This window comes from Macaca mulatta, chromosome 20 (genome assembly GCF_049350105.2).
Source record: "Macaca mulatta isolate MMU2019108-1 chromosome 20, T2T-MMU8v2.0, whole genome shotgun sequence".
Lineage (NCBI taxonomy): Eukaryota > Metazoa > Chordata > Mammalia > Primates > Cercopithecidae > Macaca > Macaca mulatta.
The window spans coordinates 16,051,751-16,069,672 of record NC_133425.1 but is presented as its reverse complement, the minus strand read 5'-3'; the positions used below and the strand labels follow the sequence as shown (position 1 = coordinate 16,069,672).

Below are 17,922 nucleotides of genomic sequence, written 5' to 3'. Positions count from 1 at the left end.
CACATTTATACTGGAAAGCACATCTGTAAAACAATTCACAGTAAAGGGTGTAAGGAATCTTGAGGATAAATGGCAGTCGCAACAACTGCAAGCATTCTGTCCTATTGTCCCCATAAATACAGCCAACGTTGTCAAGCAACAAGTCTAGATTTTTGGTTTACGACAGAAGGCGTCATTGTCATTAGAGGGTATGTGAAAGAGCAAAAGTGGCTTTATCCATAAAGGTTTCCTGGAATTATTGACTTGTAATTGAATAGGTGCTAGGCGAGAGATAGATAAAAGTCATGAGAATGTTTGAGACAGGACGGTCGTTGGGAGCATGAAGGTGTGAATCAAGCCAAAGTGTTTATCTTTTCATTTGGCCAGATGGTAGGGGACACACGGGAGTGTCACAGGAGTGAGAATCATCAGGAGCATCACCAGCTGACTCAGGGGTGAAGATAAATTCTCTTGACCATCGTCTGTTCCTCATTCTCCTCACTAACTGTCAGCCCTGAGTCCTTTTTCAAGTGCTTTCTGAGCCTTTTCATAGTTAAAGTTGTGAATTTTATTGAAAACACCTGTTTGAAAATTTGTCTATTTTATCTAAAAATTTGGTTGTGGCTAAATGATTACCTTGTAAGCCCTTGTGGGAGCCAGTGTGATATAATAGAGGTGAGAAACAGGAGTCAGGGACTCCAGGTTTTGGCCCCTCACTGTAATTTATTAGCTCCATGACCATAGGCAAGTCACTTAACCTCTCTGCATCTTAGTTTCCTCACCTCCAAAATGTTAGACCAGAATCAGATGTTTTTATGCTATACTTTTTTTTTTTTTTTTTTTTGGCAACAGGGTTTTACTCTGTTCCAGGAGTGCAGTGGCACTATCATAGCTTACTGTAGCCTCAAACTCTGAGGCTCAAGTGATCCTCCTACCTCTCCTTCCTAAGTAGCTAGGACTGCAGGAGTGCACCACCGCACCCAGCTAATTTATTTATTTGTTTTTTTGGAAAAGTGGGGTCTCACTATGTTGCCCAGGCTGATCTGGAACTTCTGGCCTCACGTGATTGTTCTGCCATGGCCTCCCAAACAATTTTTTTTTCTTTTCGGAGAAACTTTTTACAAATAAAACTTTACTTAAAAGCCTGTTATATAAAACAGAGCTGATCTGCTAGGGAGCTAGAGGCCCCAGCTGCTTACGTAACCTTTCCTTCTCAGAGTTCTCCCAGGGGCCTTAAGGCTCAGGAGAACACAGCTGGAAAATCCCTGGACTAGATCCCTTAGGTCCCTTCTAGAATGGAACAATTTCTGAATCTTATATTGATAAATGGAGTGGAATTTCTTAAAAAGAATTTTGAGGAGGCAGTGCAGTTTTAAATACGTACATATTGTATGCCACGCTGTAAGATATTGCTAGATACATTGAGCAATATGAAAAGATAAACACAGTTCTTCCTTTAAGCGGCACACTTAGAAGAGTAAGAGAGGAACAAAAGAGCTCTAACTTATAGATAATATTGTATGTATTATTGTGTATAATATATATAATTTATTATTATAACAACTCATACTACATAGAGATTGAAGTCAACAAGAATTTTCTCCCTAAAAATAACTACAGAGATTAATAGAGAAAGGAAAATGAATGTGTGTGTTTTAATTCTGCAAAAAGGTCAGGCACGGTGGCTGACGCCTGTAATCCCAGCACTTTGGAAGGCCCAGGTGGAAGGATAACTTGAGCTCAGGAGTTTGAGACCAGCCTGGACAGCATAATTAGATCTTGTATCTACAAAAAAATTTTAAAAAGTAGCCAGGCATGGTGGCGAGCGCTTGTACTTCCAGGTACTCAGGAGGCTGAGGTGGGAGGATCACTTGATCCCTGGAGGTCAAGGCTGCAGTGAGCCACGATCAAACCACTGTACCCCAGCCTGTGTAACAGAGCGACTGTCTCAAAAATAATAATATTTGTCACAATAGCATGTCTTTGTATCACTGCCACATTGCTTGTCTGAAGTGAAGCTGACTCACTTTGTTATCAGAAGTGATCTCGTCGAAGATCAAGTTGTCCTGCTGCCCTGGAGTGTGGGTCATGCGTTGCCGGTACCCCGGGGCTGTGTACAAAGGCCAGGCTGAGGGGACCTTGTGGTTACCTCCATGGGACTTGTAACTTGTCAAGGGGGAGGGTGGCACCAAGTGTGAAGAAGGGCAGGGTCCTTGGTTTTGGCCTCACGTGGTTCTTTCCAGAATGAATGGTGAAAAAATAATAATTCTGCAGGAAAATTTAAATTATATTTTGTTTACTTTTTGGATGGGAGATAGGTGTACACATGGTACTAAAATTCAAAAGGAACAAAAGGAGGCCAGGTACGGTGGCTCACACCTGCAATCCCAGCACTTTGGGAAGCCGAGGTGGGCAGATCACTTGAGGTCAGGAGTTCGAGACTAGCATGGCCACATGGTGAAACCCCCATCTCTACTGAAAATATGAAAATTAGCTGGGCATGGTGGTGTGTGCCTATAATCCCAGCTACTTGGGAGGCTGAGGCAAGAGGATCACTTGAACCCAGGAGGCAGAGGTTGCAATGAGCAAGATTGTGCCATTGCACTGTAGCCTGGGTGGCAGAGTGAGACTCCATCGCAAAAAGTAAAAATAAAACAGCGACTTTCTGTGGAAAGTGGGGCTGGAGGACTTTTACTTTTTCTGTTATACTTTTGTACTGTTGGAAGTTTTAAAATCATGCATGTATTTTACAGTAAATCCAGAAGAAATGATGCGCTTAATTTTTCTGGGTGAATTGTGCTGTAGAGGTAATAGAGTATTATTAAAATTTCTTTCTTTTTTTTTGTCTCTCAGATAGCAGACCCCACGTTAGCTGAAATGGGAAAAAACTTGAAGGAGGCAATGAAGATGCTGGAGGACAGTCAGAGGTGAGCAGGACAGAGGTGACCCTGTTCAACGAGTTCAGCCTGCTGTGAAGCCAGCATCTCCGGTTTCCTTCTGTTAAAGATGCCTCTTGGCTTCACAGTGTCACACACAGCTTTGGCTGACTTGAAAATTGGTATTTGTCTTGGGTAAAGGGTGCCTTGTAATTAAAGGATTTTGAAATTGAGAGGAAGGGCTTACAATATTTAATTCTATTAAGAGTTTCATTTACTAAATATATTGATTTGACTCTATAAGTACTTATTATATATTCAGGTCATATAGAGCACCAAGTAAACAAGAAGTGGGTGGAACTTTTTTGTTGCATATTCTTGTCTTTTCCAGAAACTCAAACGGTACCTGAAACTGGAGGCAGGAAGATGTGATAAATGTGTTTGAAATCCTGCCTCAGTCACTAGGAGGTTATAGGCAACATGGTCACGTTTGCATGTTCAAGAGTTAGAAATTTGGTATGATGAAATAAATGAACAGCTTTTTCTTTTCTTTAAATTAGAAGAACAGAAGAGGAAAATGGAAAAAAGCTCATATCCGGAGATATTCCAGGCCCACTCCAGGGCAGGTAGGTGGCAATGAGGATCCATACTTTTAGTTAAGGTATAAATTTTTGTTTGTTTTTGAGACGCAGTCTTGCTCTGTAGCCCAGGCTGGGGTGCAGTGGTATGATCTGGGCTCACTGCAACCTCCACCTCCCAGGTTCAAGCAGTTCTTTCTTGTGCCTCAGCCTCCCGAGTAGCTGGGATTACAGGCGTGCACCACCAAACCTGGCTAATTTTTGTATTTTCAGTAGAGATGGGATTTCGCCATGTTGGCCAGGCTGGTTTCTAACTCCTGGCCTTGACCTCAGGTAATCCACCCACCTTGGCCTCCCAAAGTGCTGAGATTACAGGTGTGAGCCACTGTGCCTGGCCTACAGTTTTCTTAAACCAGTATCTTACCATCATTGAGTTACGGTTTTAGTTTTAATGAACACGTAGCAAATTTAAATAGACTTATATGCAGTATAACATTAGAAAATTGAAGTGCCATTGGCTAGTTGGTGATACTGCTATACCTACTGGCTTCTCTCCCTCTCCCTCTCCCATTTGGAATTTAATAGAGGCTGAGTACAGTGGGCCACACCTGTAATCCCAGCACTTCGGGAGGCCAAGGAGGGAGGATCACTTGAGCCTAGGAGTTCAAGGTTACAGTGATCTGTGATTGTACCACTGCACTCCAGCCTGAGTGATACAGACACTCTAATTTTGAGATGGAGTCTCACTCTGTTGCAAGTCTGGAGTGCAGTGGCATGATCTCAGCTCACTGCAACCTCTGCCTGCCGGATTCAAGCAATTCTCTTCCCTCAGCCTCCCTAGTGGCTGGGATTACAGGCGTGCGCCACCACTCCCAGCTAATTTTTTTATTTTTAGTAGAGACAGGGTGTCACTGTTTTGGCCAGGATGATCTCTATCTCCTGACCTGAGGTGATCCGCCTGCCTTAGCCTCCCAATGTGCTGGGACTACAGGTATGAGCCACTGCACCCGGCCAAAAATTTTTTTAAAACCAACAATTTAATACAACCTCATGACTCAAAGTGATACATGGAGCTAGGCACCATGGTGCACACCTGTAGTCCCAGCTCCTTGGGAGCCTGAGGCAGGAGGATCGCTTGAGTCAAGGAGCTCGAGGCCACCCTGAGCAACATGGCGGGACCCTGTCAAATCAAAGTGATATACAAATTCGCCATTATAACTGGGGTATCATACTTAGGTCACTGTTGAAGCCTGTAATGTATTTGGTGGACTGAGTTTTATTCTAAGAGGTATTTTAATTTGATAAGATTTATTGTTTTCATAATGTAAATGAAAGGAAAATGTCAAATTTAATTACTTATTTTTTGGCAACTGAAGCAAATCTGTCACATCTTCATGGTTTGAGTAGCAGGAAAAGTAGCAAAAAAGTAAATAGCTGACTAAAAGTTTCCCAAGACGTTAGCAGTTAATCTGGAATTAGTGTCCCAGCCCTGCTTCCCTGAGACAAACTTATTTTTTTTCCTATTATAACCAAGAAACTGCACGTAAGTAAACAGTACAACTCCTTTAAATATCCTTTGACCTGAATATAAATGGAACCAGGTTGCAAAAGAAACATACAGAGGAAGGATCACAGTGTGTCAATAACACGTCAAGATACTAATACTTTTAAAAGTCACTCCTATTCATAGCATGAATAATGCTGATGTGAAGCTAGGTGTGAAGTGCTTTCTCAGCTCAGAACAGGAGGCAGGTCCTATAAAATCTCCTCATTCCGGGCCTACTGATGGAAACCAAAGGCTATAAGGTGTAGTCTCCTGATTCTATGGAAGTTTTCCCAGGAGAGATACTTCAGCAGCATCTGTAATTCTCAGAATGACAGCGACTTAAGCCACTGACTAGGAGGATTCACACTTAGGAATGCTGCTACCCAGCATTGAAGACTAGTAGCGTGCCAGGCATAGCTAAGCGCTGTTCCCTCACTGTCTGAAGCCTCCCAAATCCATCACATCCGGCTCGGTGAGTTGGAATAGCTTGCTCAAGGTCATGTGGCAGGCAGCCAAGTGTGCCTCAGGGGCCCCTGCCTGCCCTAATCTCTACAGTGTCTAAGGCCCAGAGCCCCTCCCCACTTGAAGGGCAGCACCTTGGGGACAGTTGGTTTGGGGACATTGTTTTGATGGCACTTCCTTTTTTGAAAGAGGAAACATCTTTTTAGTCTATTCTCATTGACAGAGGAATAGCTTCACGTTATTCTTGTTGCAAGTTGCCTTGCCATTGCTTGCTACTTTAGCCATTTGAATTCTTTTCATAACCTTCCATCTCCTCATGTAATGAGCATTTCATAGCAACATATCTTGGATAGAAGTAAAATGTTTTTACACTCTAAGCAGATCTCACGTTTCCCAGCTTGGGGAAGAGCTGGTAATAAATGAAGCTTGCATAAAGGCTGTTAGTCCAAACAGACAAGAGCCCTAAAGAGGAAAATTAGATATATCAGTGGCAATGGAGTATTCTGTGACTGTCTAGCATTATAATATACTAAGGATGATTATACATTTGTTATATTTTATATATTTTATATATTTTATATAACATACTTATATAAGTATATATTATAAGGACTTTTGGCTCTTACTACATGCTTATTAAATATTCTCTGTCTTGTATTCCAAGATTCAAATGAAATGTGTAGAAATGTTGCTAGAGCAAGACTGGTGGCTGGGCAAGGTGGCTCAGGCCTGTAATCTCAGCACTTTTGGAGGCTGAGGCAGGAGGATTGCTTGAACTCAGTGGTTTGAGACCAGCCTGGGCAACATGGCAAAACCCTGTCTCTACCGAAAATACAAAAACAGCTGGGCATGGTGGCTCACGCCTGTAATCCCAACACTTTGGGAGGCTGAGGAGGGTGGATCACTTGAAGCCAGGAGTTGAAGACCAGTCTGGCCAACATGGTGAAACCCCGTCTCTACTAAAAATACAAAAATTAGCCGGGTGTGGTGGCACACACCTGTAATCTCAGCTACTCAGGAGGCTGAGACAGGAGAATCACTTAAAACCGGGAGGTGGAAGTTGCAGTAAGCCCAGATCATGCCATTTCCCTCTAGCTTGGGTGACAAAGTGAGACCCAGTCTCAAAAAAATAAATAAAAATGAAAAGACTGGTGACATTTATTAAAATGAAACTCTCATTTAGGTAGGAGATTAACCACAAGTCAGTTTATATCAGAATTCAGTTTATAATTTGAGCTTTGTTTTTTAAAAAGCATAAACTATATACCACATTCTTTCTCTTATAGTTACTTAAGAAAAAAAAAAAAACCCTTTACACTAATTGCATGAGGGAAGTAGCGGGAGAGTGGTGGGGGATGTGTGCTGTTCCCATCAGCCCATCAACTCTTCTTCTTCTGCAGTGGACAAGATATGGTGAGCATCCTCCAGTTAGTTCAGAATCTGATGCATGGAGATGAAGATGAGGAGCCCCAGAGCCCCAGGTAATGAACCTGGCAGCTTCTCTTCTCGAGTGTATGTTCTTGATTTCAGTAGTGATTGTACTCTGACAAGTTGCTCCAATAAGGAGCTATATTTCATCGAGTTACATATGATATTAAAATCCTTTTTCTTTTCAGAAAGACATTTATATGTCATATATATTTTGTGAAATGAATGCATTTATTGAAATTAGATCCCGTAGTTTTTATGATATCATGCCTTAGAGAGGCGCTGACTAGAAGGACTGAAGAGTGAGTGTTGCATGTCTTTCTGCTGCTGTGCTTCTGCTTCATAAGAATTGCCGCACCCGTATTAGTCATTTAGTTAGTTTTCTCTTTAATTATTTTAAATTTAATGTTTTGAAATAAGTAAAATTGTTCTCTTGGTTCAAAATTCAGATAATAAAAAACGATATACAAAGGGAATTTTCCTTCCTACCTCTATCTCCCTACCGTGTTTTCTTCTCTAGAGACAGACATTACCAGTTTCTTGTGTATTCTTCCAGAGAGATTTTATATGTATTATACACAAGCAAAATGTCCATGCCCACCCTAATACATAATTACTGCGCACATGTTCTGCACCTTGCATTTTTTCACTTATGTCTTGGAGCTCACTGCATATTAATGCACAGGAGCTTTCTCCTTTGTCAGAGCTATGTATTTTACTGTGAACAGATGAACCGTATTTTATTTTATTGGTCCCCTGTCATGTTGCACTGTTACAAACATTGCTGCAGCAAACAACTTTCGACATGTGTCACTTCTTTTTTTTTTTTTTTTTTTTTTTTTTTTGAGACGGAGTCTTGCTCTGTCACCCAGGCTGGAGTGCAGTGGCCGGATCTCAGCTCACTGCAAGCTCCGCCTCCCGGGTTTACGCCATTCTCCTGCCTCAGCCTCCCGAGTAGCTGGGACTACAGGCGCCCGCCACCTCGCCCGGCTATTTTTTTGTATTTTTTAGTAGAGACGGGGTTTCACCGTGTTAGCCGGGATCGTCTCTCGATCTCCTGACCTCGTGATCCGCCCGTCTCGGCCTCCCAAAGTGCTGGGATTACAGGCTTGAGCCACCGCGCCCGGCCATGTGTCACTTCTTATAGAAGCAAGTGTCTGGAGGACAAAGTCCTGAAAATGGGGTTGGTATCTCAGACAGTGTGTGCTGTTGTAATTTTGATAGATCCCGCCAAATTTCCCTCCGTGGAGTTGTGACATTTAGCAGTCCCTCCAGCAATGTATGAGAGTACTTTATTTCCACACTTTCACCTGCAAAGGCATTATCAGACTGAAGGATCGTTGATAAGTGATATTCTGATGAGAAATCCGATAAGTGAGAAATGGTATTTCAGCATAATTTGAATTTGCGGGTTTTTTTTTTATTATGAACCAAGTGAACCAAGTGAAGTGTCTTTTTGTATGTTTTAAGACCCATTTATATTTCTAGGAACTGTCTGTTGCCCATGATCCTAGGTTGTCTTTTTCTTATTATTTACAGTTAACAATTGTGAACTTATTCCTTCTTTTTTACAGTTATTCTTCATAAGGGAAATTAGTTTCAAGTATATATAAAACATTTTATATAATCAATTTTAATTGTATATAAAATAATACCTAGTCCCCCATGAATTTGCTATATTATTGCAATAAATCCTATTTGATGTAGAGACTTGGGAATTAATTCTTTTTTTTTTTTCTTTTTTGAGATGGATTCTTACTCTGTCACCCAGGCTGGAGTACAGTGGTGCCATTTTGGCTCACTTCAACCTCTGCCTCCCGGGTTCACTCCATTTTCCTGCCTCAGCCTCCCTAGTAGCTGTTACAGGTGTCCACCACCATGCCCGGCTAATTTTTTTGTATTTTTAGTAGAGATGGGGTTTCACTGTGTTAGCCAGGATGGTCTTGATCTCCTGACCTCATGATCCGCCTGCCTCAGCCTCCCAAAGTGCTGGGATTACAGGCATGAGCCACCGTGCCTGGCCAGGATTTCATTCTTTAAAAAATGCTTTCAGCTCATTTTACCTTAGCTCTACCCTCCATAATTCTTAAGGCAGGTATTTAATTTTTAAAATATTTTAATAGGAAATTATTTTAAAACAGTTTGTAGGTACTCAATTTAAAAAGGGATATTTACCTCCCGGAACTCAAATTATAAAAATATTTTTCTGGCCAGGTGCAGTGGTTCATGCCTGTAATCCCAGCACTTTGGGGGGCCAAGGCAGGTGGATCACTTGAAGTCAGGAGTTCAAGAGCAGCCTAGCCAACATGTGAAACCCCATCTCTACTAAAAATACAAAAAATTAGCCAGGCTTAGTGTGGGCGCCTGTAATTCCAGCTACTCGGGAGGCTGAGACCAGAGAATCACGTGAACCCAGGAGGTGGAGGTTGTAGTGAGCCAAGATTGCACCACTGCACCCCAGCCTGAGCATCAAGAGGGAGACTCCGTCTCAGAAAAAAATATATATATATATATTTTTCTCCGTCTCAAAAAAGAGAAAATTCTCACCAGACTATCAATACTGTATATGCATTGAATTTTCATTTGCTTTCTGGGCCATTAAGTAGATTTCACATCTGACAGATATTTCTGTGGAATTCTGTGTCTCTAAGTTCTATGTCCTTTTTTATGGTTTGACTCTAATACTTTGACTTTGCTTAATAGAATCCAAAATATTGGAGAACAAGGTCATATGGCTTTGCTGGGACATAGTCTCGGAGCTTATATTTCAACGCTGGACAAAGAGAAACTGAGAAAACTTACAACTAGGATACTTTCAGATACCACCTTGTGGCTATGCAGAATTTTCAGGTAAAGACATGATGAGTTTCCAGTGAAGACTTTTATGAGTTGGGTATAGTCGGAAAGATCTTTTTTCTGGAGCTGTACTACTTGGGTTCAGATTTCCTCCTTCTTGGAAGGAGTGTTTAACCTCTCAATGCCTGTTTCATCATCTGTTAGATGGGGATAGTATTAATACCTATTTCATAGAAGTGTTGTGAGGATTAAATGAGCTAATAGACTAACACATGTGAGAATAGAAGCACATATGTGTTTGATAGGGTGAGCAGTTATTTATTTGTGGGGTATCTAATTGGCACATGTCAGTAGAAGATAGAGCAATGATCTAGATTCAAATACCATTGTCCCTTATCCTTGGGTGTCCTTGGGGGATTGGTTCTGGACCTCCCATCGTCACCCCATGGATAAAAAAATTAATGGATGCTCAAATCCCTTATGTAAAATAGCACAGTATTTGCATATAATTTAGGCACATCTTTGCATATACTTTAATCTCTTGATTACACATAATACCTAATATGATGTAAATGCTGTGTAAACAGTTGTTACACTGTATTGTTTAGGGAATAATGACAAGGAAAAAAGTCTAGATATTCAGTACAGATGCACCCATCTTTTTAAATTTCTGAAGATTTTTTACTCATGGTTGGTTGAATCCACAGATGCAGAACCCACAGGTTCGGAGGGCCAGCTGTGCTTTGAAAATATTAGCTTGTGTTTTATTAGAAAGAAAAAACTCTTAAGGCCAGGTGCAGTGGCTCATGCCTGTAATCCCAGCACTTTGGGAGGCTGAGGTGGGCGGATCACAAGGTGAGGAAATCGAGACCATTCTGGTTAACACGGCGAAACCCCGTCTCTAATAAAAATACAAAAAAATTAGCCGGGCTTGGTAGTGGACGCCTGTAGTCCCAGCTACTCGGGAGGCTGAGGCACTGCACTCTGGCCTGGGTGACAGAGCGAGACTCCGTCTCAAAAAAAAAAAAAAAAAGAAAACTCTCATAAGGAAGATGAATATGTGCTATGAAATTGAAATTTGTTTTATTCTGTGATAATCCTAGCAATATTAAGGAATTACAACAGATGAGCATTCAGTAGGAGACATAGGACTAGTGGTATTGGGTTTATGCTGTTACTTTTATGGAGAAGGAATGTTTGCCTAACTTGAGACATTTAACTTGAGAGAACCTCACTTTCAGTGTTGGGAAAGAACTTGGCCAAGCAGGAGTATAAGTTTCCCCAACTTTATTAAAGGAGCAGTGTTCTGTTGTTCTAGTAAAAATCTAATGCCTGTAGTTGAAATTGTCCCTCCTCCTCTAGGAGATGGAACCTCAGCAGATTATAGTAAAACCAAAAGTTAGTCTGACTAGCTTTTTTTTTTGAGACGGAATCTCGCTCTGTCACCCAGGCTGGAGTGCAATGGCACAATCTTGGCTCACTGCACCTTCCACCTCCCAGGTTCAAGCAATTCTCCTGCCTCAGTCTACTGAGTAGCTGGGACTACAGGCACTCCATCACAGCTGGCAATTCGTAGAGACGGGGTTTCACCATGTTGGCCAGGCTAGTCTCGAACTCCTGACGTCAGGTGATCCGCCTGCCTTGGCCTCCCAAAGTGCTGAGATTACAGGTGTGAGCCACCACACCCAGCCTCTGACTAGCATTTTTGACAGTTTTATTTACTTTGGATGTTTTAGGGCTGAAACTCGGCTATGAACTATGCCTGTGTTATCCAGTGCTGGCTTTAGTTCATAATAAACCAGAACCATGATCTTCAGGCTTCTTATATCTGGGAACTCCTGGTCTCTACTTGTTTTTGGTTTCTACTCTTTATGGAATTGGGTATGGATGGAGGGTTATTGTCTTGCTGCTTGGTAACCCTAGCTGTAATGAGGTGTCAGCCATCTATGAGGATTTTTCGCATTCCTGTCCTCTCTGCCTAATATAAGTGACAATTCCTAGCTTGAGAAAAGAATTGTCTCCATGATTATTAAGGTTCACTTATACAATCCTTAACTAGAAATAAGAGCATATTCATATGTATCTCTTAACAGATATGAAAATGGCTGTGCTTATTTCCATGAAGAGGAAAGAGAAGGACTTGCAAAGATATGTAGGCTTGCCATTCATTCTCGATATGAAGACTTCGTAGTGGATGGCTTCAATGTGTTATATAACAAGAAGCCTGTCATATATCTTAGTGCTGCTGCTAGACCTGGCCTGGGCCAATACCTTTGTAATCAGGTAATGTGTTATCAGGTGGCTATTTTAAAGAAATAAAGTCTTCTTTTGCCCTGAAATTTTTAAAGTTGACCCATTTCTCTAGTTGCTGTTCTTATTGAGTTAAAAGAAAGATGGTCTTATATGCTTTTGTCATATTTGTAAAAATTACTGAATTTAGAAATAAAGAATATGTGGTAGATTACCCAAGGGCAACCACAGTCAACATTTTCTCTTTCTTCCCAGACTTTACTCGAAGGGGGTGTGTTTGTGTTTATATGGTTGTATCTGGCTCTTTTCACTTACTGTTAAAACAAGAATATATCATTTTAATAATAATTTTTCAAAGTATAGTTTATTTTTAATGCCTTTATGGTATTTCTTCAAGTGAATATATAGTAATTAACTGTTGCTTTTTTGGAAAATAGTGTTTGCATTCTCTTGCTTTCTGTGACCATTTTCAGGTAATGCTCTTTGTGTAGTGCTGTTAGGGACTTCTCTGTGCATAAAGCTCTTTCTGTATTTTATTTAGGGTTATGGTCCTCAGATGGATTTTCAGAGTCAGTCTAGAATTGCTGGATCAAAGAGCATGACTGTTTTTTTTTTTGTTTTTGTTTTTGTTTTTTTGTTTTTTTGAGACGGAGTCTCGCTCTGTTACCCAGGCTGGAGTGCAGTGATGCAATCTCGGCTCATTGCAAGCTCCACCTCCTGGGTTCACGTCATTCTCCTGCCTCAACCTCCCAAGTAGCTGGGACTACAAGCGCCTGCCACCACGCCCAGCTAATTTTTTTGTATTTTTTTAGTAGAGACAGGATTTTACTGTGTTAGCCAGGATGGTCTCAATCTCCTGACCTTGTGATCTGCCCACCTCAGCCTCCCAAAATGCTGGGATTACAGGCATGAGCCACCGCACCTGGCTGAGCATGACTATATTTAAAGTTCATGGTGCTTCTAGCCCAACTGGGGGGACTACATCGAGATAAGACACTGTTAACCTTCTTTACCAAGAACGTTTGAAAGCAAAACCCATAGGGTTGGAGTGTTCCTCTTTTGTAAGCTGTAGGAGTCCCAGGGGTATGTTTGGGAGACACTCAGTGATTTTTAAATTGATTCTGAGCTGTGATCACTGGTGGCAAGAAATTATGTCCTCTTCTTGAGGGTGTACAAAATGGGGAGTTTAATAATAATCCTCTGAAACGTGAAAGGAATTACTTAAGTGTCTACTGCAAGCCAGGCTCTTGGGGACACAAGGCTGTTTGGGGTCAACAGTCTGACCTTCAAAAGATGTGTGAAAGAGTGTTCTGTTGAGAACTGCAGCTGGCAGAGCAGCATATGTAACATGGTTATGTTCATGTCTTTTAAAGTGTGTGTATCCTTTATAGCTATGTTTTTGTACCTAGAAAAAGACATAATTTTATACCTAGAAAATATCTGAAAGGTTATGTATTAAACTGTTAACGGGTGGATTGCTGGCTTATAGGGTAGGGGGCTAGGCATTTTCACTTTTAATACCTGTATTTTTTTGATGATTTATTTTACTTGGGTGTCACATTCATAATTTTTAATCCTTTAAGGATAAAAATGTGCTTATTAAATTTTTGGTCTCTGAAAGCTACCAAGTCTTAGTCATACAGAACAATATGTTGCAACTGTTTACAATTCCTAAAACTGTAAACTCCTCAAGGACTTGGAAGCTAAACATTAAGAATATAAAATTAAGTTGACAATCACTGTGTCTATGCATAACACTGACTTCACTTCTCTTGAGAAATGTGCATCTGCTAATCCATATTTATTACTTTTTGGGTGTGGGTGGACCCAAAAATAAGATACTGTTCTTTGAATGCCTTCAGCTGGTGTTATTTACCAGTAATGCTTGGAGAAAGAATCCAAAATTACCCCCACGAAAATGCTTACGACCCAGTTGTTTCCGTGTTTGCCAAAGTGTTTCTGGTATATTCTAGAATATACCAAAGATAGTAACTTGACTCATTTAGAAAATTTTACATTGTATCCTCTTATAAGGCACTTGGAAATTCACCTTTTGTTTTTGGCTTGGCTTTCTAAATGTACTTTTACATTGATTTATAATATTAAGAATTCCTAAGGAGAGAGATTTCTTAGAATAATCATGGCTTGTCTTAGAGCTACAGCCTTTCACAATCTGAAGTGAATGGTGCAGAGAGCTTTCTTGTTAAGTCATGTGTTTCTTCCTGCAGCTCGGCTTGCCCTTCCCCTGCTTGTGCCGTGTACCCTGTAACACTATGTTTGGATCCCAGCATCAGATGGTGAGTTTTACTTCTGGTTTGTAAAATCATGTGGGATTGTGTTTTGAAACTGCCTTTCAAATGAAGTTCTGTTTGCTGGCCTCCAGATAATTAGTAGCTTACTCATGTATTGCTTGGATCCTTGCTTTATGTAATACATGCTTCTGTTAATATGTGAATGTCCATGTAGGTTGGTTCGTATATAGGTCAGGAGCACCTGGCTTTTAAGGAGTCTTGTAATTACTGTATCACCTGCTTTAAGTAGAAACGTAGCAGCTCAATTAAGCACCAGAAATTTCTTCTAAAGCTCGTACTTTTAATGAGTTAGCACTGTTGCCTGGATTTATGAATGGGCAGATTTTGAAAATGAGGTTCTTCATTGTCATCGTGGAATTGAGTTCTGCTTATTTTCAGACATGCAGGTGATAAATCTCTCCTTAATGATTCCGAAAGGAAAATGAAGGGATGGATTTTAGAGTTTTGTATTTCTTTTGTCAAGGTAGTTTTATTTTCTAGTTCAGGTACGTCAATGAGTAATAGTAGAGATACATTCTTGGCTGTTACAGGGGAGTTGAGAGAACATTTCATTTAAATGTAAATGTTTAAAACCAAAGAAATGTTCCTGCATATGTACAGTTTTTACCTTTAATCTTGTTTAACTGATTTTTCTAGTCTTCAAGGAAAACTATTTGATTTTCACATCTATGATGAGAGAAAACAGAAAAATTGTCAAGAGTAAGAATTGATTTGACATTATTTTTGAGAGTTACCTGCTTCTTTTGTAAGTCATAATTTTTCATTTTATAGCTTTTATACCGGGCGCCTCATTTTTTAATGGTTTGTTTTGGTTCCAGGATGTTGCCTTCCTGGAGAAAATGATTAAAGATGACATAGAGCGAGGAAGACTGCCCCTGTTGCTTGTCGCAAATGCAGGTAGGTAGCATGATGCTGAATCTACCATTTTGAATATACAGAAGTAAGACTAAGTCCTCAGCCTATAAAAGATAAAGTCTTAAGAAATGTGTGTGTGCCGCATGTTTAAGATAGTCCGTATCCACATTGTAGCAAAAACTGTAAGAGTGAAGTTGGCTCATTAGATTTTCTTTAATCATCGGTTTGTTTTGGAAGTTATTTTATGTGTGTGTATACCTTTTCATTTAGATTGTAAATGCTTCTCTATCTTCTCCTTCATGTACTTCCTTTCTCTGCTCTAAACTGAATTTTATTTTACTTTTTTGGGACAGTCTCACTCTGTTGCCCAGGCTGGAGTACAGTGGCAGAATCTCACCTCACTGCAATCTCTGCCTCCCAGGTTCAAGTGTTTCTCCTGCCTCAACCTCCTGAGTTGCTGGGATTACAGGTGCGTGGTACCACATCTGGCTAATTTCTTGTATTTTTAGTAGAGACAGGGTTTCACTATGTTGGCCAGGCTGGTCTCGAACTCCTGACCTCAGGTGATCCACCTACCTCAGCCTCCCAAATTGCTGGGATTACAGGCATGAGCCACTGTGTCTGGCCTGAATTTTTAAATGACACATTTAAGCCAGGTGTGGTGGCACGTGCCTATAGTCCCCTACTCAGGAGACAAGCAAGATGTTGGCTTAAGCCCAGAAGTTCAATACCAGCCTGGGTAACACAGCAAGACTCCATCTCAATAAATAAATAAAAATAATTGTACTGACATTGTAAGATTGTTGTAAAAATTAAACAAGAAAATATATTAAATGTGACACTTAAATATCTACCTTATAGGCGGCAGAGCAACTACCACTTTCTGCTCCATTTATCATATTCAGCATCATACTTGAAATCTAAGACAGTGCAATAAGGTAAAAAAAATAACTGACATATAGATTAGAAAGGAAGAAGTAAAACTTGGTTTGCAGGCATGATTGTATAGATAGAAAACTAAAGAAAAACTACTGGAACTAATTATCAAATCTAAACCATTTTCTGGATTTTTATATACTAGCAAAGAACAATTGGAAATTGAATTTTAAATGTCATTTATAGTAGGATCAAAAAACATGAAAAATTTATGGATAAATTTAACAAAATATATGCAAGATCTATACGTTGAAAACTAAGAATGTTACTGAGGGAAATTCAAGAAGACCCAAAAACGATATGCCATATACATGGGTTGGAAGACTAAGTATTAGGTCAGTTCTTCCCAAACTAATCTATAGATTCAATGCAGTCCCTCTTAAAATCTCAACAGGCTGAAATTTCTTATAGAAATTGATGAGCTAATTCTAAAGTTTATATAGAAATACGAGGGATCTAGGAATAGCCCAAAGAATTTTGAGAAAGAACAAAATTGGAAGACTTATCTTGTCGTACTTCAAGACTTCCTATAAAGCTACAAGTAAGACTATGTGAGATTGGCCAAAGAAAATAGAGAATTCAGAAATAGACTCATGTGACATATATGGTCACTTCAGGTTTTTACAGATGCCCAGGTAATTCAAGGGAGAAAGGACAGTCTTTTTCCATCAGTGGTCTTAGAGCTTGAATAGCCATATGGAAAACAACTGAATCTTTTTTTTTTTTTTTTTTTTTTGAGACGGAGTCTCGCTCTGTCGCCCAGGCTGGAGTGCAGTGGCGCTATCTCGGCTCACTGCAAGCTCCGCCTCCCGGGTTTACGCCATTCTCCTGCCTCAGCCTCCCGAGTAGCTGGGACTACAGGCGCCCGCCACCTCGCCCGGCTAATTTTTTTTTGTATTTTTAGTAGAGACGGGGTTTCATTGTGTTAGCCAGGATGGTCTCGATCTCCTGACCTCGTGATCCGCCCGTCTCGGCCTCCCAAAGTGCTGGGATTACAGGCTTGAGCCACCGCGCCCGGCCAACAACTGAATCTTAACCCTTATCTTATTCTCTGTATATATAAATATTAACTATAAATGGTTCATCAACCTAAGCATAGACCTAAGACAATAAAATGTCTTGAAGAAAATACAACAGATCTTTGTGATCTTAGGTTACATTTCTTAGGACATAGAATATGTGAACCATAAATTGTACTTTATCAAAAATTAAAAGCATTCACTGTTTGAAAGCCCCTAGTAAGATGAAAGGTAAGTTACAGACTGAGAGAAATATTTGCGAAACAGTTTTTTCTTACTTCTCTTTTTTTTTTTTTTTGTCTTTTTTATTTTTTTGAGATGGAGTTTTGCTCTGCTGCCCAGGCTGGGGTGTGGTGGTACAACCTTGGCTCACTGCAACCTCCACCTCCCGGGTTCAAGTGATTCGCCTGCCTCAGCCTCCCGAGTACCTGGGATTACAGGCACACGCCACCACGCCTGTAAAATACAAAATATTTTTGTATTTTTAGTAGAGATGGGATTTCTCCACGTTGGCCAGGCTGGTCTCAAACTCCTGACCTTAGGTGATCCACCTGCCTTGGCCTCCCAAAGTGATGGGATTACAGGCATGAGCCACCACACCTAGCTAACCACTGTCCCAGGCCTGTCATCTTTTAAAATTTCTTTTTCATTCTTTTCCCAAGAAGCTACAAAACATTTGTTTGACAAATAACTTGTATCCAAAATATATAAAGAACTGTTACAACTCAATAAGGAGACTAGCAATACAATTTGTTTTTTTTTTTTTTTTTTTTTGAGATGGAGTCTCATTCTGTTTCCCAGACTGGAGTGCAGTGGTGCAATCTTGGCTCACTGCTCCACCTCCCGGGTTCCAGCGATTCTTCTGCTTTAGCCTCCCAAGTAGCT

At 40.4% G+C, this 17,922-nt stretch overlaps 1 protein-coding gene across 16 annotated transcripts in view; it reads left to right on the top strand.

Annotated features, from left to right (window-relative positions):
- Positions 1 to 17,922, top strand: part of PDXDC1 (pyridoxal dependent decarboxylase domain containing 1) — a 61,387-nt gene that overhangs the window by 15,123 nt on the left and 28,342 nt on the right. For 9 of the 16 annotated variants that reach the window (XM_015125682.3, XM_015125678.3, XM_077987158.1 and 6 more), the window contains 7 exons: positions 2,833 to 2,906; positions 3,416 to 3,481; positions 6,842 to 6,922; positions 9,573 to 9,719; positions 11,759 to 11,948; positions 14,144 to 14,212; positions 15,046 to 15,124. In XM_015125682.3, the coding sequence (XP_014981168.1) occupies positions 2,833 to 2,906; positions 3,416 to 3,481; positions 6,842 to 6,922; positions 9,573 to 9,719; positions 11,759 to 11,948; positions 14,144 to 14,212; positions 15,046 to 15,124 (706 nt within the window). The remainder of the gene's footprint in view (positions 1 to 2,832; positions 2,907 to 3,415; positions 3,482 to 6,841; positions 6,923 to 9,572; positions 9,720 to 11,758; positions 11,949 to 14,143; positions 14,213 to 15,045; positions 15,125 to 17,922) is intronic. The other 7 variants (XM_077987157.1, XM_077987155.1, XM_077987162.1 and 4 more) reach the window with 5 other exon arrangements.